The sequence below is a fragment of the Rhineura floridana genome, chromosome 4 (assembly GCF_030035675.1).
Source record: "Rhineura floridana isolate rRhiFlo1 chromosome 4, rRhiFlo1.hap2, whole genome shotgun sequence".
Taxonomy (NCBI): domain Eukaryota; kingdom Metazoa; phylum Chordata; class Lepidosauria; order Squamata; family Rhineuridae; genus Rhineura; species Rhineura floridana.
Window position 1 is genome coordinate 119,284,224 of NC_084483.1, and position 25,949 is coordinate 119,310,172.

The window sequence follows — 25,949 nt, forward strand, 5'->3', positions numbered from 1 at the left end:
AGGAATGAAAAAGTGATTTTAAAATCACACGCAGACATACACTCTCCAGATATTTAATAAGCCTATATTGAAACAACAGCTCTCAAGGATTGGGTGTCTGGATCATAGAGGGGGGAAAGGGGGATGAGAGCAAGCAAGCAAGTGAGGCCTCAAAGATGTTGAACTTCAATAAAGTGGTAAAATTTTCAACACCTTTTGTTCTCCAGAGGCCTGGGAATTCAATTCAATTTATTCAATATTTCTCGTAAGGCAACCATCACTCTTGAGGGGTGCAAGAATCCTAGACCAGCATGTGGCAGGGAAGGGTCAGCTATAGACATTCTGGACAACATTCTATGAACGATTCAAGAGCCAGGACAGCAAATGGGGATACAGCTGGATGTAAACTACTCTGGAAAATTGTAATTGAAGAGTTGTAAAGAAATGTTATTTACAAAAGGGGTGTGGGTGGGTGCATGTTCTGCCACCACTAGCCAAGCACGTTTAGGCCACTTCAGATATCAAGGTTCAAATATCGAAGAGCAGGACAGCCTCCCTCAAAGAGGATCAGGCAGATGATTGTAGACTACAGGTGCTTGAAGATATACCATCACCAAACCCTGTCACTTTGCTCCTGTTGTACAAAAGCTCTTGGCTTATAGTCATCTTACCACACACATGTGGAATTACCATCATTTTCTATCAACCAATTTCAGAGCAGGGTTTCTTTTTCTATTATATACCAAATTCTAAACTAGTAAGAACGGAAAGGCAAGGAGAGAATACAGAAACAATTAAAAGGTTTTTATTTTTGCCACACTTGGTACGTTCAAAAGATAGCCCTCAGTTAATGGCTTTCTGTGGTCATTCTGGTGTTTGCAGCACACAGCACATTCTTCTGGTGTGTGTGTCTGTTTTTCCCAACCAGCAGTAACACTGTTATATGCTTTCTGGCTGAAAAACTTATTAAGGTTAAAGTAAATCTGTGTAATCTTTAGTTTTTTCAAGCTAATTTGCACAAAGACTGTAAGCAAGCAAGCCCAGAGAAGGCTTTTTCTTTGAATCAGGTGAGGCCATGGAAGTCTTAAACTAGTACCTAGATGCTGTAGCAGACTGGATGGGGAGAATAAACTGAAGTTAAATCCTTAATAGGACAGAACCCTTGTGGGTGAGAAGTTCCCAGGTCGAGAACACAGATCAGTTTCCTGTTCTGGATGGGGTTGCCCTCCCTTTGAAGGATCAGATCATTGATGGGTGCTCCTGGATCCATCTTTGTCACTACAGCCCCAAATATCCTCAGTGGCTTGGTACACCAGCTACAACCTTTCATGGCCAGGCACAGGTTGTTCACAATGATCCATTTACTAGTAACCTTGAGACTGGATTATTACCACTCTATGAGGGACTTCCCTGTGTCTGCGTCTGTGTTAGCATTGCTTTTTAAAATAATATGTTTTTAACCCTTTTAAAAAAGATTTTTTAAAGCTTTTTTTAAAAATGTTTTTAACGTTTTGTTTTAATGTATTTTAAGGTCTGTTTTTATGATGTTTTAAAGTGTTTTTAGCATTTGCCGCCGTGGGCTCCTGCTGGGAGGAAGGGCAGGATATAAATATAAATATAATAATAATAATAATAATAATAATAATACCCTTAAAGATGGCCCAGAAACTGCAACTGTCACAGAATGCTGTTAGGAGTGACCTTCTGCCAGTATGTAACACTACTGTTAGAGGATCTGCACTGATAGCCAAAGTAGCTACTGGGCCAAGTTTATGTTTTAGGGTCGGTGTATAAAGCCCTGAACAGTCTAGGAATTGTTTACCCGAAAGACTGCCTTATCTTATATCATCCTGCTTGAACCTTAGGTCATGAAGTGAGCCCCTCTTGTGGATGCCACTCACCTTGGAATTTGTTTGATGTGTATCTGGGGCAGTGCTTTAGGGTGATGGCATCTGCATTTAGGAATATACCCCCCATGGAAATTAGGATGGCACCAACAATTAAGCTTTTTAAAAAATTCAACCAGGCTTTTTCAGGGTAGCATTACTGAATATTGTTCATGTTGGTTTTACAGATGGATTGAATTTATTTTTATGGTTTAAATTTTGTAATTTTTTTAATATACCACCACAATACGTCCAAGTGGTGAGCCGTTTATAAATTCTTTAAATAAATAAATAAATGGCGGGTGGTATATAAATCATATAAACAAGTAAGTCCAACATTATGAAACTGTTTGTTAAAGAATTAGGTAACTATTGGCATACCTAGGAGCATATGGAATAGTTGGCGGTGGAGGTATATAAAGATCCAGAATGGCTGGCTTCTCTTTCTTTAGTGAAGTCTCCATGGTGCTTTCAGGTGACTGGGTGGTAGTTGAGGATGAGCTGGTCTGCAATAAGGAAAAAAAATAGCTAATTGTTTATGTGACTCAGATGTACACTGTACAAGACACCCTTCACATCTACAATATGACACCATTGCTCATTTTCATCTTTCACTTGATTCATTGCATTGTTTCTTATTTTATTATTGTTTTATTTTGTCTACAGTTATTGAAAATAAGGCTTTATATAACACCTTAGGATGAATGGGGCCACACAGCTCAACTCTTGAGGAAACCAGTTATCTGCATCTATACCTATCTGGATTCAGGCCTGGGTTTGGGACTGAATCAGCCTTGGTCACCCTAACTGATGACCTTCATCAGGAGAGAGACAGGGAGATTATGACCCTGTTAATCTTACTCAGTATCTCAGTGGTTTTTGATGCCATTGACTATGGTATCTTGCTGAGCCAGCTCTGTGGGTTGGAAGTAGGGGGCACTGTCTTATAGTGGTTCTGCTCCTACCTAGGATCAGTTTCAGAGGTGGGAATGAGTGACCATACCTCAGAATCTTGGCTGTTTGATTATGGGGTGCCACAGGGGTCCATCCTGTCCCAAATGCTGTTTCACATCAATATGAAACCATTGGAGGATTTAAGATACAGTACCATCAATACGCAGATGACACCCAACTCTGTTTTTCCATTACACAGAATCAAGTGTGCCTATGCAAGTCCTGGACAGTGCCTGGTGGGTTGGCTGATGGCCTGTAACTTAAAAATGAATTCTGATAAGATAGAGGCATTGTAGGTAGGCTGTACCTGGGTCCAGGAAGGTTGCCCATACTGGATGGGGTACATAGTCTGGGGGTGCTCCTGGATATACTGCCCAGGTAGCAACAGTGGCTAGGAGTGCCCTTTTCTAGCTTTCGCTGATGCACCAGCTATGGCCTTTCCTCAGCTGGGATAACCTGACCCCATTGATCTATGCCAGGTGTGATGAACCTTTGGTCCTCCAGATGTTGCTGAACTACAACACCAGCAAGCATGGTCAGTGGCCAGGGATGATGGGAGCTGTAGTTCAGCAACATCTGGAGAGTCAAGGTTTCCCACACCAGATCTACGTGTTGATAACCTCAAAACTGAATTACTGCAATGTACTCTATGTGTTCTTCCTGTTGGTCTGAAAGCTGCAGCTTGTGCAGAGGGCTGAAAAAAAGGTTCCCACCCATGCTTTAATGCCACTGCAATGTCTGTCTCTGTCTCTCTGTCTCTCTGTCTCTCTCTCTCTCAAGGAAGCCTCAGACTCTATTCTGCAGTACCATGGTACATTGGCTAAGGAAAAGCAGATATCGTGTCTTAGGTCATTCTTGGTGAACTGGTGAATTTTTAGGATGTGGCCTCCAGATTATGGCCTAACACATTCATCATCCAGCTAATGTTTACTGGTATTATTTCTTAATGGCCTTCCACATATGTCCCAAGGTTAAGTACAAAATTCACTAATAGACAAAAAATCCTTGTGGTTTAAGAATGTACATATAGCCAACAGATATTTCTATCAAACTTTAAAAAGCAGGGAAATTGGGCAACTATAGTGAATGCACCAGGGGAACAGGAGACCAGACCTCTCTGAAATACTGTACTGCCCTACAAATTTGTAAAACTGAAAACACAATTTGGGTTGGTCTTTCACAGTTCAATCCACTTCCTATGTAGTTTGAAAGAATTTGGTAACATGTGCCCCTGAGCACATAGTGAGTGGTGGCCACACCTGCCATCTCTAAAGATGAAAAATTAGTTTTGTATGTTTGTTGGTGTTCTTCTTACTTTGCCTTTTTCCTGTGTTACTACTGTTTTTACAGATAATCTAACCTAGAAAATTATATTTCTTTTATTATTCATCCTAGAAATCTGTGTCAAATCTGTGTCAAATTTATTTTTATTAATTTCAATTGATTTTATTGATCAATGTCATATGATAGTGAAGACACGCTTTTGTGTTTTAAACTGGAGGTTATATTCTATTTCTATTTTGGGTACATTAACAGTTGAATCTGAAACTGCAGTTTGATGTAAAATCAAAAACTGCAGTTTGATGTATTACAGTAAGTTGCTACATAAGCAACAACTTTAGCTATGGAAAAAACAAACTTGGCCTGCCCAAGATGCATGTTTTCAGCCAGCCATGCTTAAACCACTTCACTTAAGGAAAGGTGGGCACGGTCAATTAAACACAAAGAGCACACCTAGAATTTTGCTAGAATATATTTCACCTCCCACTGGTTTATCTTGTGCAAACTGAGACACTCCCTCATGTCCACTGGAGGCTATTCTGTAGAATATTCCACAATTGGTTTTGGAGCTTTTTTAGTGTAAATTTTTCAAAGTGCTGCTGTACTTCACATATTCACAGAAACAAGCAAAAGAAAATGATTTACTATAGGAAACTTCACTAACATTGCAAAGTAAATCAACATATTTAAAGTGACTATCTGAAATCTATCGTCTTAATAATGTTGCGTCCTCCTACTAAAATAAGATCAGCACAGCACATGTCTTGTCTCTGTTATTTGGACTGATTGCTGGTGTTGCCACCACTCACCATATGCTCAGAGGCACATGTTACCAAATACTTCCAAGCTACACAGGAGGTGGATTGGACTGTGAAAGGCCAACCCAAATTGTGTTTGCATTTTGACAAATTTGTAGGGCAGTACAGTATCTCAGAGAGGAGGTCAGGTCTCTGTTCCCCTGGTGCATTCACTATAGCTCCCTGCTTTTTAAAGTTTGATAGAAATATCTGTGGGCGATAGGTATGTTCTGCAAGGTGTGTTTTTTTACCTATTAGTGAATTTCTCTGCTTTTTAATCCAGGAGGTAAGAAATGGGATCCTGTGCAAGTTTGCTGAGAATGGACTGATCATTTGCATGCTTATTGAGTTCAGTGGGATTTACTCCCCTGCAATCATGATTACGTGAAACTGACTACGGGTGGGGAAAGGAGGAGGAGGAAGCACATGGAGAGGGGAGCAGGGGGAAGGGGAGAGGAGAAAGAAGGCAGAAAGAGGGCAGATTTGATCATTTGCATGCTTAATGAGTTCATTGGGGCTTACTCCGGTGCAATCATGCTTAGGATAGGTGAAACTGACATTGGGGGGAGGGGAAGGAAGAGGGAGGGCTGGATTGGGCAGGGGAGGAGGAAGAAAGAAGAGGGGAGGGGAGGAAGAAGGAAGGAGGAAGGGAGAGGGCAAGGAGGGGAGGGGGAGGGAAAGGCACATCTGATAATTTGCATGCTTATTCGGTTCAATTGTATTTACTCCCCTGCAATCATGCTTAGGATAGGTGAAACTCACCACGGGGGGGATGGGAAGGGGAGCAGGTGGTAGGGGAGGAGGAGGGCAGGTGTGATAATTTGCTTGCATTCAGTTCAGTGGGATTTACTCCCGTGCAATCATGCTTAGAATAGGTAAAACTGACCATGAAGGAGAAGGAGGGGACAGAACAAGGAAGGAGTAAAGGAGGGGGAAGGAGGGGGAGGGTTTGATAATTTGCATGCTTTTTGAGTTCAGTGGGATTTACTGTACAATCATGCTTAGTATAGGTGAAACTGACTTGGGGGAGGGGATGGGAGGGGAGAGGGGAGGAGATTGGGTGGGCAGGCATTGGACAGGGAAAGCCCCTTTCTTCTTCATAAGGAAAACATTGTGAACAGTATCATTGTTTTTCAACATTCCCCCCCTCCTTTTATTCTACCGCAGGCACATGTAGTCTCCCACTCAAATTTAAACCAAAGCTGTCCCTGGCCACATCCACACCAGACCTTTATTTCACTTTGGACAGTCATGGCTTCCCCCAAAGAATCCTGGGAAGTGTAGTTTGTGAAAGATGTTGAGAGTTGCTAGGAGATGCCCTGTTCCCCTCACAGAGCTGAAATCCCCAGGAAAGGGGCTGACTGTTAAACCACTCTAGCCACTGTAGCTATGTGAGGGGAATAGGAGTCTCCTCTCAGCACCCTTCACAAACAACACTTCCCAGGCTTCTTTGGGGGAAGCCATGACTGTCTAAAGTGAAATAAAGGTCTGGCATGGGTGGGTAATAGAGTTTAATGTTAAATTTCTTAAATTAATTAAAATCAGTCAGGGATTTTTTTTTTACTTTTAAACTGCAGAAGATGAAGGTCAGATTATGGGGCAAGGACAGTAATAGGATTACAGGAACTGAACATGTCTGATTTTTAATTAATTTCAACAAATTATGAGACTACTGACAAAAAAAGACCAGCAGGGGTCTGGATTTTTTTTCTCGTTTTACACTTTGAACTCTTGATTCTTTCTGCCTGTTGTGTGTATTGCCATGAAAACATAGAGAGTTGTAAAGGAAGCATTTCTGAGTTCAGGACTATAAGTTTTGTAAGGTTTTGTTCTAAAATCTGCTTATGGGAAGCATCCAAATGGCATGGGGGGTATTTTCAATCTAACATTGCAGAATGCAAAAAATCCATGCTGGCTATAGTATACAGCCACTCTAAAGGACAGTTAAAAGCAGCAGCAGCAGCAGCAGAAGAATTCACAAACAATACAATATGGACAACTATGACAGAGACTGGGAAAGCTTGTCTCACATAGCTAGTCATCATGGAGAGACCTGCTAGCATGTTCTGGCAGAGCAACAATTTAAAAGTATACAGAAAGAAGTGATGAGAACTGAACCTGGGCTTATAAGCATTTATTAGTCAGCTTCCTCAAGGCATCAAACTACTCTCTCCCTTGACATTACCTGCCTGACCTCAAAAATCATCACCTTCTTCAAGCAACAATCCTCTTTTCCACACCCTGCACCTCTTCAACACAGAGATTTCACAACATTCCAATCCTGCTGATGTTGGCAACTGGCAAATGTAAACACCCCCATAAATGCAAAGCAAAATAATAACAACAAACCACACATTTCAGCTAGGCTACAAAAGAACACCCTGCTCTGTTTCAACAAACATAATCTCTCACAATTAGTTTTCTAGTCCAGCAAGAATTTACTGTTTACTTCCAAAATTCATCAGTCCAAAAGATTATAAGCAACTCAGCCCCAAATGGCCTTACTATATCTGCCCTGATCAACAGCATCCTTCAGGGATTAAAAGCATCACACGCTCTCTTCCTCCACCCACCCATTTTGTTCTGTTGGTATGTTAAAAAGGGGAGATTATTTTATGGAAGATTTCACAGATTCTTCCTCAACATTTACCCTTTCTATCCTACAAAGTAGTGGCTTCAAAACAATTTAAATTAATCAATGCAAAATTATGAGAATATATTACCACTGAAATTTGAGCTCCAGTGCTTTCACAGCAGCAATTTATATACATACATTACACCAGAACTCTAGTGCAAACACTGGCTCCCTATCATTTGCCAAACTCAATTAAATGTGACGATGCAAACTAATAAAGGCCTAAACCAGTTGGGCCCAAGAGACCATGTCCATTCCATATCCCATTACAATCTCTAAGATATGAACAAGAACACCTTCTTGGATTTGCCATCCATGGTCCAAGTTAAGTCTGCAAGGGCACATTCTAAGTAGCTGCTCCTCAATTGTGGATTTCTCTTCCTTGCCAAACTCTGAGCTTCTTCAAGCACAAAAACTGGTTTAAACCATACAGAAAAGGCATGCATAGTCCTTTCTGGAGTAAACCACTTCAGACAGAAAGGGGAGGGGGGAAATCACTAGGTATCATGTCAGGGACAAAGCTAAGCTAAAACCCAGTTTCCCAACATGCTTATTTACCATGTGCTTATCTACCACCTTTTAAATGGAAGATCATTAAAATGTGTGACCACTTATTTGCAGTCTCAACAGGTACCGTCCATCAAGGATGTTTGCATGTTTAATCAACTCAGACATTTGGGGTGCCTTTCTCAAGACCAGAAATACAGCAATGCATATTCCTACATTTTAAGTGGTTTTTTAAAAAAAGATATATATTTTTAAAAATATTTGAGATGGGAAAGAATACTCATTCAATAAATAAGTAAACAAAAGGGGACTGGTGTAAAGGATGTGGAGGAGAGCTTAGTATAACTGTATGTTACCTGAACAAGTGGTGGTTTCCACCGTAGGTTTTTAAGTGGAGCAGGAGTGAAATTAAAAGAACCTGTATGACGTTTCTTCACTAGTAGAGTAACTCCAGAAGGATTCTCACGGAGCTTCCTCACAAGGTTTTTCAGCTGCCACCCCACCTTCAAAATCAAGCAAGCAAACAAACATTTAAAGAGTGTCTGCTGCCCTAAATCAGAGGCATGTAGATCAAATCATCTTCCATGTAACACTGGTGAGGAAATAACTTTTCACTGCAGACTCGTGAGGTCTAGGTCTGAGCATGATCTAGAAGCTGTACAAGACTTCTCTGTTTGAGTAGGCTTTTGAGGTCACGGGTGGAGCAGTGCAGGCTGGTGGCTCCATGTCAGTGGGGCAGTGAAATCCTGCAAGTTTCAGCACCTTGGACAGCTTCTGGAAAAACCCAGGGTGGGTTCAACTGCCCCACTGACTGGAGTCAGTAGCCTCCACTGCATAAAACTGATATAAAAATATACCACCCCAGCTTCTGTGGAGGATGTTGCTATAGATGTGTGGAGGGTATGCAAAGAGAAAAATGGAGAGTCTTTTCTACCAATACACCTCGACCTGACCTCTTCCATCCGCCATAAATTGGTTCTACCTGTAGAAATTGGTAGTATGTTCCACATACATTTATTTAGTAGATTTTTATTTGACTAGACATGTGAAGACCTACCCTTAAATACCTCAGTATTCAATATTCCCTAATTCAATAGCATTTCTCAGGAATGTTTAAAAATTAAGCTTAAGGTTTTGATTGGGAATGTTGTTATGTGCCTCCAAGTAGACTGCGACTTATGGCGACCCTATGAATCAGTGACCTCCAAGAGCATCTGTCATGAAACACCCTGTTCAGATATTGTAAGTTCAGGTCTGTGGCTTCCTTTATGGAATCAATCCAACTCTTGTTTGGCTTTCCTCTTTTTCTACTCTCTTCTGTTTTTCCCAGCATTATTATCTTTTCCAATGAATTATGTCTTCTCATTATGTGTCCAACGTATGATAACCTCAGTTTCATCATTTTAGCTTCTAGTGATAGTTCTGGTTTAATTTGTTCTAACACCCAATTATCTGTCTTTTTTGAAGTCCATGGTATCCGCAAAGCTCTCCTCCAACACATTTCAAATGAGTTGATTTTTCTCTTATCCGCGCTTTCACTTTCGTACATAGAGATCCAATATACCATGGTCTGAATGATCCTGACTATAGTGTTCAGCGATACATCTTTGCATTTGAGGATCTTTTCTAGTTCTCTGACAGCTGCCCTACCCAGTCCTAGCCTTCTTCTGATTTCTTGACTATTGTCTCCATTTGGGTTAATGACTGTGCCGAGGTATTGATAATCCTTGACAAGTTCAATGTCCTCATTGTCAACTGTAAAGTTACATAAATCGTCTGTTGTCATTACTTTAGTCTTTTTGACATTCAGCTGTAGTCCTGCTTTTGTGCTTTCCTCTTTAACTTTCATCAGCATTCGTTTCAAATAATTATTGGTTTCTGCTAGTAGTATGGTATCGTCTGCATATCTTAAATTATTGATATTTCTCCCTCCAATTTTCACACCTCCTTCATCTTGGTCCAATCCTGCTTTCTGTATATGTTCTGTGTATAGATTAAATAAAAAGGGTGAAAAAATACAACCCAATCTCGCACCCTTTCCAATGGGGAACCAATTGGTTTCGCCATATTCTGTCCTTACAGTAGCCTCTTGTCCAGAGTATAGGTTGCACATCAGGACAATCAGATGCTGTGGCACCCCCATTTCTTTTAAAGCATTCCATAGTTTTTCATGATTTACACAGTCAAAGGCTTTGCTGTAATCTATAAAGCACAGAGTGATTTTCTTCTGAAATTCCTTGCTCCGTTCCATTATCCAACGTATGTTTGCGATACGATCTCTGGTGCCTCTTCCCTTTCTAAATCCAGCTTGGATGTCTGGCATTTCTCGCTCCATATATGGTAAGAGCCTTTGTTGTAGAATCTTCAGCATTATTTTACTTGCATGGGATATTAAGGCAATTGTTCGATAATTACTGCATTCCCTGGGATCCCCTTTCTTGGGAATTGGGATGTATATTGAATGTTTCCAGTCTGTGGGCCATTGTTTAGCTTTCCATATTTCTTGACAGATTTTTGTCAAAATTTGGACAGATTTAGTCTCAGTAGCTTGTAGCAACGCTATTTGTATGCCATCTGTTGCTGGTGATTTGTTTCTTCCAAGTATTTTAAGAGCAGCTTTTACCTCGCATTCTAAAATTTCTGGTTCTTCATCATATGGTTCCTCCATGAATGAATCTGTCATCCTGGCATCTCTTTTATAGAGTTCTTCAGTGTATTGCTTCCATCTTTTATTTCATCTCGGTCAGTCGGTGTATTCCCCTGTGGATTATTCAACATCCCTACTCTTGGTTTAAATTTCCCTTTCATTTCTCTAATCTTTTGGAACAGGGCTCTTGTTCTACCCTTTTTGTTGTAATAGTTCTCCTTGTCCCCATGTACTAGTCGCTGTATTGTTGCATTTAGAGTTCTGACTGTGCTTCTATCTCCTTTTGCTTTTGGTTTCCTTCTCTCTTTAACCATTTAAAGAGTTTCTTCAGTCATCCATTGAGGTCTTTCTCTCTTTTTAACTAGAGGTATTGTCTTTTTGCATTCTTCCCTGATAATGTCTCTGACTTCATTCCATAGTTCTTCTGGTTTTCTGTCAACTAAGTTTAAAGTCTCAAACCTGTTCCTTATTTGATCTTTACTGTTCAAATTTTAACTTTAACCAATGTGATTTATGACCAACCTTTTATAAATGTTCTAGCTGCCTTTAAAACATGATCTTGCTATTCTAGTGATGATTCCATTACAAAGTAAGCATCACTCCAACATAAAAAAAAAAAAATTAATTGAAAGAATCAGTCACTGGTAAATCAAGATAAAATCTGTCTTGCAAGCTGCTCCCACTCCAAAAATTGCTTGGCTAAAAATAAAGAAAAGGGAAATAAGAAATGCCCTTTACTCACCACAGTCTGGTGATTCACCTGGATTACTTCATCGCTAGCGTGAATTTTCTGAGACCTATCAGCAGGAGACTACAGAAGAAAAAAACAGGAACACTGCAGTTTTCAGTGCTTTGCCACTTAAAAACTACCCAACAGATGCCTACTTGTTTAAAACCAGGATGACCTTGTCAGAAAAGTAGCCTGTGACATTTCTGTATGAGTAACAGCTGCCACCTCCATCACTAGACAGTGCAACTATCGGTTAAACTAGCAAAATTATCTGTCACTGTGACAGGTAAAAGTGTGAGAGTACAAAGGGTTTGTCTAATACATAGTACCCAGATGATGGTGGGTCTGCGTCATGATATGTGGGTCACTAAAGAACAGTTTGCCTAGGTTTTTTTGATGGAGGGTAGGTTTTGCTATCAGCTCAACAATGTCTCAAAGGGCCACTTTTTGCTGTTTGCTCCTTTAGACAACTAACCACTTCCTTATATTGGAGATCATCACTGAGAGCAGCTAGTGGCGACCCCACTAACTGAGAATAATGCCTGTTTCTGTCAACATAAACTCACCTTTATATTTGCATAGCTATACCTTAGGTTCTATTTCAAGTGTTGCTCTATAGCAGCAAGTGAATGTCTGGAACTGGCATATTATTTTTATGTAAAACAAAAGCAATAGCAGGTCCCCAAAACTGTTGCAGACCAAACTGAGATCTTAATCAAAGAACCCTTAATCAGAGTTTAGATACTGAGTAAATAAAAGTTTGATCAAGGTCTTTGAGCTCACAAGAGCTCACACTATGCTGTGACTGTCTGCTACCAAAAGCAAAAGGTCAAGTTTTATAAACCTGGCCTGATGCAAGAGATCAAGCTGAACTGCAGTGTGGGCAGTTTCTGTATCATAACAAGGGTGAGTGATGAAACGCTTACTGAATTGCTCCTTTTCCCCACAGATGATAAAGGCACAGGAGTAATAGGAAAGCAATACAAGAAGCTGCTTCAGTTATACCATACATGGCTGTTTGTCCAACTAGACCAGGACTGTCCACTCTGACTGGGTTGTAAACAGACGCCTTTCCTATGACCTGCTACCAATACCAGCAATTGAACTTGGGACCTTTTGGGTGCAAAACATGTGTCCCACTACCACTGAACAACAGCCCCTCTATTAAATCTCTTTGTCAGGAACCAGCAAGTTTATTTAAAGGGCCAGAAGCTGGGAACAAAGACAAAACTCAAAAACTCAAAACATGGAATAGGCCATGTGGGGTGCTATTACAAGCTGCCAAGCCATCAAGCAAGGCAAAAACCACATAGCAAACCTTTTTTTTCTTTCACACTATCTCTCACATGCATGCGCACACACAACCAGTTTCAGACACTCTGAAATCCACAATGCTTTCCATAATTTTTATGTACATTGCTTAGAAACTTTGGTAATTAAGCAGTAAATAAATAAACAAAACTTATTTTAGACAACTTGCTATATTTAAAATATAATATAGAACAATTTGCTCACTGAGAACTTTGGGCAAGTTGCTGTTCCTGCCCCCCACCCCCACCCCAATGGCTCATAACTACTAGCAGCTGTGCATTCACTGTTGTGGGCCCAAGCCTGTGGAACTCCCTTCTAACTGAGATTAGACAGGCACGTGACTAAGACAGCAGGCATTTTAAGGTAGTGTATGGTTTTATGACCATTTTTTGTGTGTGATTTGTTAATGTATTTTATTGGATGTTGTAACTGTTGCTTTTTGTAAATTGCATTGTTTTTATTGATGTATTTTTATATTTGTGTGTGTGTGTGTTTTGTAAGCCGCCTTGAGGGCCTTTGAGCCAAAAGGCGAGGTAGAAATAAACAACAATAATAAATAATATTGTTTTATTTCCTGTATGGTTTATTTTTATGCACACCGCTTAGAAATGCTAATGATTAAGGGTATACAAATGTCTTAAGTAAAAGTAAATTAAAATAAATATATATTAGGAATTCCACGTTTTTTTTAAAAAATGTTACTGACGGATACAATCACTGTACATCACTTGTGTCTAAGGAAAAGGAAGATGTGTTACATGTTCATGGTCAGTTGATGATGGGTGTAATCAAGTGACAACATGCATGGGTGTAATCAAGTGACAACATGCATGGATTAAAACATGGATGGGGAACCTGAGGTCTTCCAGGTGTTCCCTGGATTAAACTGTTCTCACAGATCCAATAGCATTTTAATATGTAGTACCACTCCCTCTAATTGCAAACTCAGGTGGCAAGTGCCAAAAGCTACCTAGCCAAAATGGGGGCCCTGAGAAACAAGAGAGAGAGATAGCAGTATGCTTGGGAGAACAAGGATTGCAAAAGGGCAACCCAGCATGTTCAGCGGCCACAGAATACTGAGCGTTAGCTAGAAAAAAAACAGGAGGGTGAGAATGGAATGGAATATCTGTGAGGTGGGCATGGCTGGCTGTTTCCCTGACCAGAAGCATTCCAAACAGCAACATGTTGTTGTAGCCTTTTGTCATCTCAGATTTCAAGGGAAGCAATTTACATATTTCAGTTGTGAGTCCTTGGATAATAAATGGGAGCAATGGAAATGAGGCTTGGTCTGGGTTGCAAAAGAGTGGCAGACTATTTCGACAGAGTAAAAGGAACTGTTGCAAAGAGTTTTCTAATGCACTGTCATATTTCATTACTTGTTGAGGCACAGCTAGATGGCTACATGACACAGCCTGGGTCATGCTGAATCCCTATCAAATTGAGGGAAGAGATTCAAGGCACTGCATAGGCTGGGCAGGGATAGGGAGCTGATCCCTTATCCACCTGAGTTTTTCCTTCCGAAGTTGCTTCTTCTCAGTCTTTTCTTCCAGCAGGGGTGACCTCCAAAACACAGGCCGCACCAGAGGAGTGTGGAGATTCAGATGATGCCATTTCAGAAAAGTATAGGTGGGGGAGAAGGGCTTGGTTTCTCCTTCCCATTCATACTTTCAATCTACACAAACATACTGTACTTTATATAGGCAATCAACAGTTATCCCACATGGTCTATTGCTGCTTTGTCTAGTCTGGCCCTTACAAACCAAAAACACTAAGCTAGCCTTTCCCAACCTAGTGCCTCCAGATGTTGTTGGACTCCAAAATCCACCAGCCCCAGCCATCACTGCCAACAGTCAGGGATGATGGGAGTTGTAGTCCAACATCATCTCAAGAGAACCAATTTGGGGAAGGCTGCACTAAACCCACTAGGAGTTTTAGCAGAAAAAATAACATTTTGAAACCATTAAGAACAGTAGATGTTAAGACACATAATTTTAGGTATTTCTGCTGCTATCCCACTGAACACCGTACTAAAAAAACCAACCCTGCCCCGAGTACACATGAAACATTTCAGTTTGCATGTTCTTTACTGTTTTACTCATCTAATAAAAAGCTTGCAAATATAACTAGACATGTCTGAATCCCAGAGAAAACACTACATGCTCACTTCTGTGTATTGGAAGAGAGAGGTGCTAATAATCAGAGCTTGGAAAAGTTACTTTTTTGAATTACAACTCCCATCAGCCCAATCCAGTGGCCATGCTGGCTGGGGCTGATGGGAGTTGTAGTTCAAAAAAGTAACTTTTCCAAGCTCTGCTAATAATATTATATCCTAACAAGATGGTCAACTGGCTTAGTAACTTATCGGCAAGCAGCAGTTTGGCACCTAAATATTTACTTGGTTCTGTCCAGCACAGGGCACAGCCCTGCAGTTGTTTAAAACATCTCCCCTGCCATAAGACCACATTTATTTATTTATTTATTTATTTTATTTAATTTATATACCGCCCTAAGCCCGAAGGCTCTCTGGGCGGTGTACATAAAATAAAAACAAGTACAATATATAAATACAATAAGTACAATGAATCAAAAACCAAAAACAGACAAACAATACAAGAACCAAACGACGTCAAAATACAAAATAATGCTAAAATACTGTAAAATACACTTTAAAATGCCTGGGAGTATAAAAAGGTTTTCACCTGGCGCCGAAAAGATAGCAGCGTCGGCGCCAGGCACACCTCATCAGGGAGACCATTCCATAGTTCGGGAGCCACAACTGAAAAGGCCCTATTTCTAGTCACCACCCTCCGAGCTTCTCGATGAGATGGAACTCGGAGGAGGGCCTTAGATGAGATCACATGAGAGGAAAAGGTAGTAAGCTGATGTGCGACTCATACAATTGAAACAAATGCCTCATTTCCCCTGTTCCCTTATCAAGTGCAACGGAGGACAGGACAATCCCTTTGGGCTACCTGGGATGAGAACTGAAAGCTTCATGAGGAAAGACTCCCTCACCTGTCACCGTCTGACGGGTCTGACACATTCCTATCACGTGGAGTCAGAATCCGGAGGCAAAAACTACAGAAGCAGCCGCTTCATAAAAGGAATGAGAAATGGGGAAAGTGAGGCAAGATGTCTGGGAAGGCAGAGAATCTCCAGCCATAGCGAGCAACTCCCTTTTTTTTGACACAGAAACACCATTTGTCAAAGAATCCGGCTGATTGTCCAAGTCTAAAAAAGCATGTTGCACATACCAAGGAATATATTTCAGGATTATCAAAATCTGCTTGTAAAAGCTCACAAAGAACCAAAACAAAACAACCCATACAGCCCTCCAAGCTTGCATCATGGACATTTGGAAGATGACCGGAAAGTTCTTTTTGGGTCAGAACATTCCCACAAAAAGCAGGAAATCACACATCGTTAAAAACAACTTGGAAATCCTGTCACCTGATTGGAATCAGACACATCTCACTCCTCTTGAATAACTTTATTAGAGCTTTCGTATCTGCCATCTCAGGCTTTCCTTTACCTACACTATTGGAGAGATAGTGAATGAGAAGCAGCAACATATGATGTCTAGTCTCTCTACATCTCAATCAATGCTACTAATTGTCGATCACTTACTCCTCTGTATATATGCACTCTCCAAGAAAGGAAGTCAGGAATTTTCAGTTTCAAGTAGGCTCCAACAGACATCCAAATGTTTATGACTGCTAACATGTTATGTTCCCTTTAGAGGGCAAGAAATCTACAAATCTAACCCTTAAGCTGTATGTGCGAAGCAATCTAGGAACTATTATTTAAACTGTACTCAAAGTCACTGTCAACAGACATTCTGACAGATTTAAGTATTTGCCTGTGTAAAAGTTGTCAAATCTCTATGATCAGCTGCACAATCCATGTTTTATTCTCAACTCTGCCAAGTACAAGAGAGAGTCACTGTCTTTCAGTTCAGGACAAATTGTGTCTTCACTGTGCCTACAATTATTTTCCACATCCCAATCAACACATCCAACAAGCCTTTTCCTTTTGACCCTGGAGAGGCTTTGCAATTAAAAAGATCTGTTTCTGTTATCTTGAAAAAATGCATTTGTCCCAGGAAGCAAGTAGAATCTTACATTCTATTACTAGTCTAAACATCCTGCTGTTGCTTTTATGAAGGAGAGAGCACATTATGGAAGTACATATTTGCTCAGCCAGCATTTACATTAGAGCAAACACCATAAGCGCTTTACTCAACAATAAGTTCTGGTAATTCCAGTTATTTCAAACCCCAGTGGCATTCTGAAACACTCTTTTCTATTTGCATGCCGCAAACTGAACTAATGGGTTGATATTAGACAGGCAGACACCGCCAGACAAGCACTTGCTTAATTATTGCATTCAAGGATAAGTTAATGAAAATGTTGCAAAACCCAAATAAATAAATATATGACAACTTCAGAACCTGCTTTTAATCAAGTTTCTTGGATCCCATCTTATCTAAAATAGCTTTTATTATTCTGTTTTGACAAAAATACTTACATTTTCTGTTGTTCCAGTAACAACATGCAATCCATCATAAGTGGATTTTATGTACATTCCCTAAGACAGATAGTTGAAAAGATAAATTAAGTACAACAGTAATTATAACTAATTCACAATTATAGCAAGGTTCTGTGCTGACAATTATTTCTGAAGAGCAACTTTTCCCCATAATCCCACCTTGGCATCAGCCCCAATCATACACTGTTTTAACTGTGTAAACCAGAGGTCACCAACATTTTTTGGGCCCACAGGCACATTTGCAAAATGGAGAAACTGCTGTGAGCACCAGACATACTGCAACCAAGCACACACCACAAACTATTTTGTTGACTACAATAGAATGCTTCTTTCAAGTCTAATTTTAGTGGGGGGAGAAGCGGGGGAGGGGGCTATGGGGACCAGAAAAGTGCTCTGGGGGCACATGTGTGTCTGCAGGCATCACACTGAGGACTCTGGTATAAAAGAATCAGTGAGGAGGAGTCTCGCTGTGGAGAAGGGAAAAAGTCCATCAATTCCCATCTTATTTTCTAATGGGAATCGTGCAACTTAGTTGAATGGCAAAACTGACTTAATCAGGATCACAAGCAGGGTGTGGTCTAGACAATTTCACTTCTAAGAGAACCTGGAAAAAGGAACATTCTTGAATTGCAAGGTTTGAGCAGAGCAATCTTTTTGGATTTCCCCCCTTTGAAAGAACTGCTTTGGAATATATGGTTGATAAGAATGCATCCTTTCATATACTTAAAGCCAACTCTCTCCCACCACACATAGCTTGAAGTCACTGGGGAAGTGTACTATCCAATAGGTCTCTATGACTGTAATATCAAAAAATACACACTTGTTACTGGAAGTTACTTGTAGCTTTTTCCTGTGAGCAACACAAAGTGCTAGAGAAACTGGCAAAAATAGTTTGACCAGAGACCATGATCATGGAAGGGACAGACAGACACATAAAGTGTAAATGTGTACCTTTAGAAATGACCACATTACAATAATGTCTCTCAAAAACCTGCAGTCTTGGCTACAGACTAAGCAACCCTTCATAACAAATGTGTGACACACACAGGCTGCAGAATTCAGCTCTTTGTGGTGCTGAACATTTTGTAAGGGAGTACAAACCACTCTGAGGTTTGCAGAGTCGTTCAACAAGAGGAATTTCTTTATTATTGCCTAGTTTTCACCTTATTTATCTAAACAAACAAGTCTTTTAGGTTGAGACCTAGCCCAGTCTGCGTCTGTGTTAGAATTGCTTAATATGTTTTTTTAATAATGTTTTAAACCCTTTTTTAAAGTTGGTAGTTTTTTTAGAATGTTTTTAACGCTGTTTTGTTTTAATGTATTTTAAGATCTGTTTTTATGATGTTTTAAAGTGTTTTTAGCGCTTTGTTTGCCGCCCTGGGCTCCTGCTGGGAGCAAGGGTGGGATACAAATTAATTAAATAAATAAATAAATAAATACGATGATCCCTTTGTCAATTAGCATCTTGACATTTGCATCCTTGAAAATGTTTATTTTTATTAAATTTATTAGTTGTTCTTCATAAAATGAACACAAAGAGACATACCAAAAAAAGATTCAAACCAATATAAAACTAACAAAAATAAAAAGTAAAAAAACCAACAACGGATAAGATAGTGGAACACCCCACCCTGTAAAAGAGGCTACAATGTCAAAAGCCCCCCAAAAACCCTCCAAAAAATTAAGAGCCGAATGCCTGGGAGAAGAGGAGTGTTTTGCATAATGATGGTGCCAGGCGTGTTTCTGTGGGGAAAGTGTTCTATAAGCGGGGGCCACCACTGAGAAGGCCTGTTCTTGTTTTAACATTGTACTCCACCCTAATATTTTATTATACAACAATACAGAAACACTTTTATAAATAAAAATAATGGTACAGTAGGGCCCTGCTTATCGGCGCTTCACATTCCGGCATTCCGCTAATGCAGCGGCTTTCAATTACGGGAAATCCCCCATTTTAAAGCCGTTTTTACGCTTTTGCGGCATTTTCGCGTGACGCACCCCATTATACTCAATGGGTTCCGGTTTACAGCCATTTCTGCTTCACGGCGGCAGTCCGGAACGGAACCTGCCATATAACCGGGGCCCGCCTGTAGATCTTTACATTAGAAGTAATAGTTTCCATGCAGAGGTATCAATCTGGTACTAAGCTTCCCACTGTAAAAGTCTCTCCACTCTTCTAGGTATATAGGAATGTTCAAGGTGGGGGGATCCCCTGTTCTTCTTTGTAGAAGAAAAGGAAAGCTCCCGTGCACATGTGTACTTCAAACTACATATTTATTTTAACACAGAATGCTTGTTTGCACACCAACTTCATAGCATTAGCCTCCAAGGACTAGGCCACTTTAAAAGTATTTGGAAGATGATGAAAATGGAAGTGGGCTGCCTTCAAATTGATTCTGACTTATGGAGGCCCTATGAATAGGGTTTTCATGGTAAGCGGTATTCAGAGGGGGGTTACCATTGCCTTCCTCTGAGGCTGAGAGGCAGTGACTGGCCCAAGGTCACCCAGTGGGCTTCATGGCTGTGTGGAGATTCGAACCTTGGTCTCCCAGGTCATAGTCCAACACTCTAACCACTACACCACACTGGCTCTCATTGAAAGATGACAGCAGGCAGCAATTCAGTATTCTAAAGGAGAATTCTTACCAGGCCTTCTCCAGGTTTGATGTTGGTTAAATGAACCTCCTCAAGACATGCCCCCTGGCTCATCAAAGGATCAGTTGTTGATCGGATTGTCTTATCACAGATGCCATTTAGAACCTTGGACTAAAACAAAATAAGAGTGTGAGCTACAGGATTAACTTTTCTAATAGTTTTGTGTTACAAATCATAACCTCTGCGCCCTCCTCCAAATAAGGGGGTCACTGCATGCAGATTTCATAGGCCGCAGCAGCTGCCAGAAGTACCTTTCATCAACTTCATCTGGTAAGAAAGTTCTGGTCCTTTGTGACATATTCAAATCCTGCATCTGTAATTCAGGCCTTTGTAACTTGAAGCAAGGCCACTAATGAGCTCTACCCTTGTTTACAGCTGGGGAGCTTTGGATACTGAAGAACACAATGGCCTACTCCCTAAAGGGAGAAGATCAGAGCATCACATGCACCAACTCCTTGTTCTGAGTCCAGTTGTACATGACCTTTAAAGCCCTAAATAGCTGAGATTCTTGAAAACTGTATCCTCTCTTAAATCCTATGACTTTCATCTTCACTGAACAAGAATGTAGTCTTGATTTTTATCACTTATGCAACAAATCAGAAAAAAGGGAATACGTATGCATATGTTCTTATTGGCTGCTCTTCAATAAAATTCTTTCTCCCTGGAATCTCACAACAGTCCACATTAACAATTTTTTCAAAAGCATTTAAAGACCTTTCTGTTTTGAGGGGTTTAACAATCCATCCTTCTTCCCATGGAACTCTGAGAGTTGTAGCTCTGTGAAGGAAATAGGGGTCCTCCTAACCACTCTCAGCATCCTTTACAAACTACAGTTCCCAGGATTCTTTGGGGGAAGCCATGACTGTTTAAAGAGGTATGATACTGCTTTAAACGTATAGTGCAGATAGGGCCATATTTACTAAGGACTATGTCCCACTGAAATCAGTAGGAATTTAATAAGTTCAGAATCATGCTTTGAGATTCTGAGGACAAAAAGGAGAAATAGCGGTTGTGTAGTTCAGTACTGGAGCAGACACTTTGCATCTAGAGGGTCCCTAGCAAAAATGGAAGGCAAGCAGCAGATTTGTGAGAAAGATCCCCAAGACCATAGGCAACCACTGCCAAAGAAAGAATAGGCAGTGGTGGGATGAATCAGACTAGTAGTCTGACTCAGTATGCCAACACACACACGCATGCACACATAACCTTGTTGACAGTGTAAAAAAAATTAAAATCTCAATATTGCAGCAAAACTAAAAGTGCAATAACCACCACAATGCATACATAGAAGGAATATGGAAAATGGAAAAAATAGAATACTCCTTAATTGTTCTCCCTCTATTTGTGTGTGTGTGTGTGTGTATTTTTAGCTATTGTGAATTCCTAAGCATTTATCAGCAGCGGAAGACCTTATCAAAGAACACAGACCGATTCATGCCAAAAGCAGGAAGCGATGATTAACCGTTGCAAAATATAAAAAGCATGTCACTGAATCTCTCTTCCAGTCACAAGACTACTACACAAATATTTGGGAAAACTCCCCTTTCAAACCAAGCGTAATTAGAAACCGTAAGTGGTTTAGGTCTTCTGTAAGAACAAGGTGCATTTGCTGCCATGTTGATAGCTTTACTGTTCATGTCATGGGAGTACTTGGGCATTGATAGTTTGGGTGTTGTGACTTTTTCATGTGTCAGAATTCTAAGATATGCTTGCACAATAAAATTTGAGGAATTAATGGCAACTGTTTAGGTGAGCAGCAATGTCCACAACTGTAACTTTATTAATTCAGCAGAAAATTATAAAAAGTCCCATGTCTTGTTATATTATATAGAAGATATGAAACTGCAACAAAAAGCTTCAATGCACTTATTCTGTGTGTCACGCTACAAGTGGCTTCAGATCTCTTGCACTTCCTGATTCCCATGATTCTCTATCATCCAATAGGGAGCTTGTGCTCCTTCGCACAAGAGGCAGTGCATAAGTTCCATTTTGAATGACAGACAAGCATGGGATGCAGACATCACAGGGTACTGGTGCCTGCCATTCTTCCTGAACTCTGTTAATACACAAAGCTGCTTTCAAATCATTATATTATTTGATGAAAGAACGGTTTCGAACAGGAAGGAATTTTTAAACACAAACTTTTAGACTTACTACACTGAGAACTTTATCTTCCATTTCAGTCACAGGACAGTCCTTTAAAAAAAAGAAAACAAGCAAATATTCTATTAGCGGAAGATCCTTATGCAACAGTAAACCGACACTGTGACACTGCTGACTTGTACATCAAGTAAAAGATGTGTGGAATACATATGGCATTTAAATGCCTTTGACAATGATCCAGAGAAGTTTGCTCTCCATGCAGAAACAGGCTTGCTCACATGCAGCAACTATTCCATTTATGCAAACAGATAATCTGTTTGCAGGAATCTTATAGAAAAAGAGTCAAGCAGCATCCTGGAATCAGTTTTACATGCACACAATAATTCAGTTTGTTTTGGCAATACATCCCCATCTTCCACAATTGTTTCTGTTAATGAGAAATACAAATGGTATCACTTCTTGCATGTGTGGCTTTCTCAACCACAGCCTTTGCTCACAAGAGGTTAAATGATTTGCTAAAGAAACGGTGTCAAACCATTGGCCCATCTAGCTCTGTACTGCCAACACTGACCAGCAGCAGCTGTCGAGGGTATCAGACAGGAGGTAGGAGTCTTACTCAGACTTACCTGGAGATGGCAGGGTTTAAACCTGGGACCTTTGGCATGCAATGCCTGTGGTCTCCCACTGTGATTCAACCCTCTACCATCAACATATACTTTGAAAATAGTTGTTTTAAAAACACAACCACGTGGAACTAGACAGTGCCTTGCAAGAACAGAACACACTTCTGCTCACACAATGGAGACAGAGAGCTCTCATTTATGCCAGTTTCCCCCTCCAACAGCAGACTCCAGAATCAAATCCCACTCTGTTCTTGAAGGTCTTCAAGATTGACTTTTCAGTGGGGAGGGCGATGATCAGAAGCAACAGGCAGGAAAGCACTATTGCATGAGCAAAACTCCACTGTACTTCTTGACTCAGAATATTAAAAGCATTTCGTTGTGTGTGCTTTTTGAACAAAAAACAAAAAATCCTGGTGTTCTCAAGCCAAAGTATTATTTACTCAGCAAAACATACGGGGAAGACTTTGAAGTAAAAGAAGCTCATTTAGAAGATTATAGTGTTTTCTCTACATTTGAAGAAATGCCTAAGGAGAAATTTCAAAACAGGCAGTCTAGCTTAAATGTACTGAAGCCTTTAAATATTTATTATTCAAATCCAAGATGGGAAAGAGTATGGTCATGCTGTTAAATTCTGGGAAAAATAAAAGCCTCAAAAGTACTGCAGTGCCATTAGTATGGTTGCAGCTGAAGATACTCATTCACCTCTCAATTCACACACACACACACCCTTAGAGTAACTGGGTGACTGAAAGATGTGGAATTAATAGAATGACCAAGTAAATAATTCCAGAAAACAACACTAAATAATACTAACAACAACAAGCTGTGGGAGCAACAAAACCTGGCAAGAGCCTCCACAAACCTGTTGCTCTAATGATTTCTAAAAATCCCCAGGACTCCAATTTGTTTCTGTTACCAGGCTACATATAAAATTATATTACGCTTCCTTCCACACATCCAACTTTTTGCCCTCATTTTTGGAAATGTGGAAGGAACAAGGTCATAGGCAGACTGGAGGAGAGAGAATCTCACACACGCACACACTAACAACTGACCTTCTGAACAGTGGTGGTAAGATCCAAGCAGAGCTGAATGATTTTGTTCTTTGTCATAGAAAAGTCAGCTATCCCTGTAAATGGAGTCCTGTGGTAAGACAAGAATGTGCCTTTAAGGAAAAAAGAGGCCACACAACAGTAGTCATTACCACAAGCTTAGAAAATATAATAATAGGCCTACTATATGCTCCCATGTTTGATTGTCATTAAAAAAACCCTTTTAGTTAGATCTTAACTCTTTTCATGAGCGCCCTAGGCCAAAAGTGGTGGTTGCCACAGAGTCCTCCTCTCACCCAAGTCTTCTGATCACAGGAAAGGCAGGGTCCGTCTCACTTTTGTGGTGTAAAAATGGAAATGGACTGCCTTCAAGTTGATTCCGACTTATGGCAACCCTATGAATAGGGTTTTCATGGTAAGCAGTATGCAGAGGGGGTTTACCATTGCCTTCCTCTGAGGCTGAGAGGCAGTGACTGGCCCAAGGTAGCCCAGTGAGCTTCATGGCTGTGTGGGGATTTGAACCCTGGTCTCCCAGGTCGTAGTGCAACACCTTAACCACTTTGCCAAAAATGCAGAATCTTCTGCCTTCTGCAGAAGCCCTGAATAGCCGACTTTGAGGAGGACAAGTCGATTACTCTTTGAAGTAATTACTCCTTTTTGGAGAACCATAGGAAAGGGAACACAAGTCTCTCTTGCTGTTTCCCCCTCTCAGATGCCTCCCAAGGCATCAGGGAAGGCAGAATCAGTCAGAGCAACTTGCCCTGCTTTTTTCATTGCTCCAAAGCCCAGCATTAAAGGAGAAAGATGGCCCTACCTCCGCTACACTGTCCTTACTAGTGTAGCAGAGGACTCAGAGGAGGGGCTACACTTTGGTTTACTTTGCACAGGCCTTTTTCAGAAGGCAGGCAGCTGCACAAGTCTGCCTCTCGCAAAGTCGGTGCAAACTGAGAGACCAATCCCTTCCCAAAGGGAATTTATTCCACAAAGAATAAATAAATAAAATAGCCTCCTGATTCCCATATAAAGTTCCCTAACATAACCTAAAATGTTCTATAATGGTTTAACCCAATATTAACACAGTTTTCACAGACACACATCAAAATTACCTTGATATTTAAAAGGATAATTATGGCCTTCTTTAAAATGCAGGAGCTTTGGCCCCTGCCGACAAATTTTACAGGGGCTGATAAGGAGGAAGCAAACCAGGATGGGTCACAACAGATATTAGCACTGAAAATGAGTAATTGGTCCACGGAATTTAAAAATGATGTGTGATGGAATTATCATCATTGTTTCATATATTTACATACCTCGTAATATTAAGGCAGTCTCTAAATGGTTTACAAAACAACAGATGCAATAGATATAGATACACACACACACACACCAACGAAACTGAAAAATGACAATACAATACGGAAGAAGAAAGAATGAACAGAACAATCAACAGTTCCAAGGCCTGGTTCAAAACCAAAATCTGTTTCAGAAATTCAACTCATCCTGTCATGTCCACAATCACTCTTGTGGCATCTCTTCCTGTTACACTGTCACAGTTCTTAGGACAGTTAGCAGGACACAGAGATTTTGTGTTTATTTCTGAACCTCAAACAGTGGCATTATCTGCTCAGATACTTGTCATCTTTCAAGGCAACTGTCTCCAGATCAACCTTTGCCAACCTGGTGTCCTCCAGCTGTTTTGGACTACAACTCATATCAGCCCCAGCCAACACAGTCATGCTGGTTGAGGATGATGGGAGTTGTAGTCCAAACCAGCTGGAGGGCACCAGGTTGATAAAGGCTGCCATAGATTGCCAACATTAGCTAGGAAACAAAAGGTATATTCCTTGACTCCAAGCCCCTCTTTTCTCTGGGCTGCTACCCCCAATTCTCTTTTATTCATAAAGTGGGAAAATGCAGGCTGCAATCCTATGCGCACTTACTTGGGAGTAAGCCACATTGAACTCAATGGGATTTACTTCTAAGCGGACATACATATGATCACACTGTCAGTCATAGATTGACTGTATTGCATTGTTTTAATCTGGGTCATGAATGGCTGTACAAAGTGGCACACTTCTATGCAATCTATTACTAGGGCAGCATATGGGAATACAGTAGGGCCCCATTCATATGGCAGGTTCTGCTCCAGGCCCCCGCCGGAAAGTGGGGCCCTACTCAACTGTAGCATGCGAGCTCCCCACCCTACAGCTGATCGCGCGGGGAGCTCACGTGCTACAGCTG

The 25,949-nt window shown here is 40.6% G+C and overlaps 1 protein-coding gene across 2 annotated transcripts in view; it reads right to left on the bottom strand.

Moving 5' to 3' along the window:
- Nucleotides 1-25,949, bottom strand: part of CNKSR3 (CNKSR family member 3) — a 98,924-nt gene that overhangs the window by 5,376 nt on the left and 67,599 nt on the right. The window contains exons 4-10 of one of the 2 annotated variants that reach the window (XM_061624177.1): nucleotides 23,712-23,799; nucleotides 22,085-22,126; nucleotides 19,922-20,041; nucleotides 17,255-17,314; nucleotides 11,429-11,497; nucleotides 8,396-8,542; nucleotides 2,247-2,371 (exon numbers count right to left, since the gene is read on the bottom strand). In XM_061624177.1, the coding sequence (XP_061480161.1) occupies nucleotides 2,247-2,371; nucleotides 8,396-8,542; nucleotides 11,429-11,497; nucleotides 17,255-17,314; nucleotides 19,922-20,041; nucleotides 22,085-22,126; nucleotides 23,712-23,799 (651 nt within the window). The remainder of the gene's footprint in view (nucleotides 1-2,246; nucleotides 2,372-8,395; nucleotides 8,543-11,428; nucleotides 11,498-17,254; nucleotides 17,315-19,921; nucleotides 20,042-22,084; nucleotides 22,127-23,711; nucleotides 23,800-25,949) is intronic. The other variant, XM_061624178.1, reaches the window with a different exon arrangement.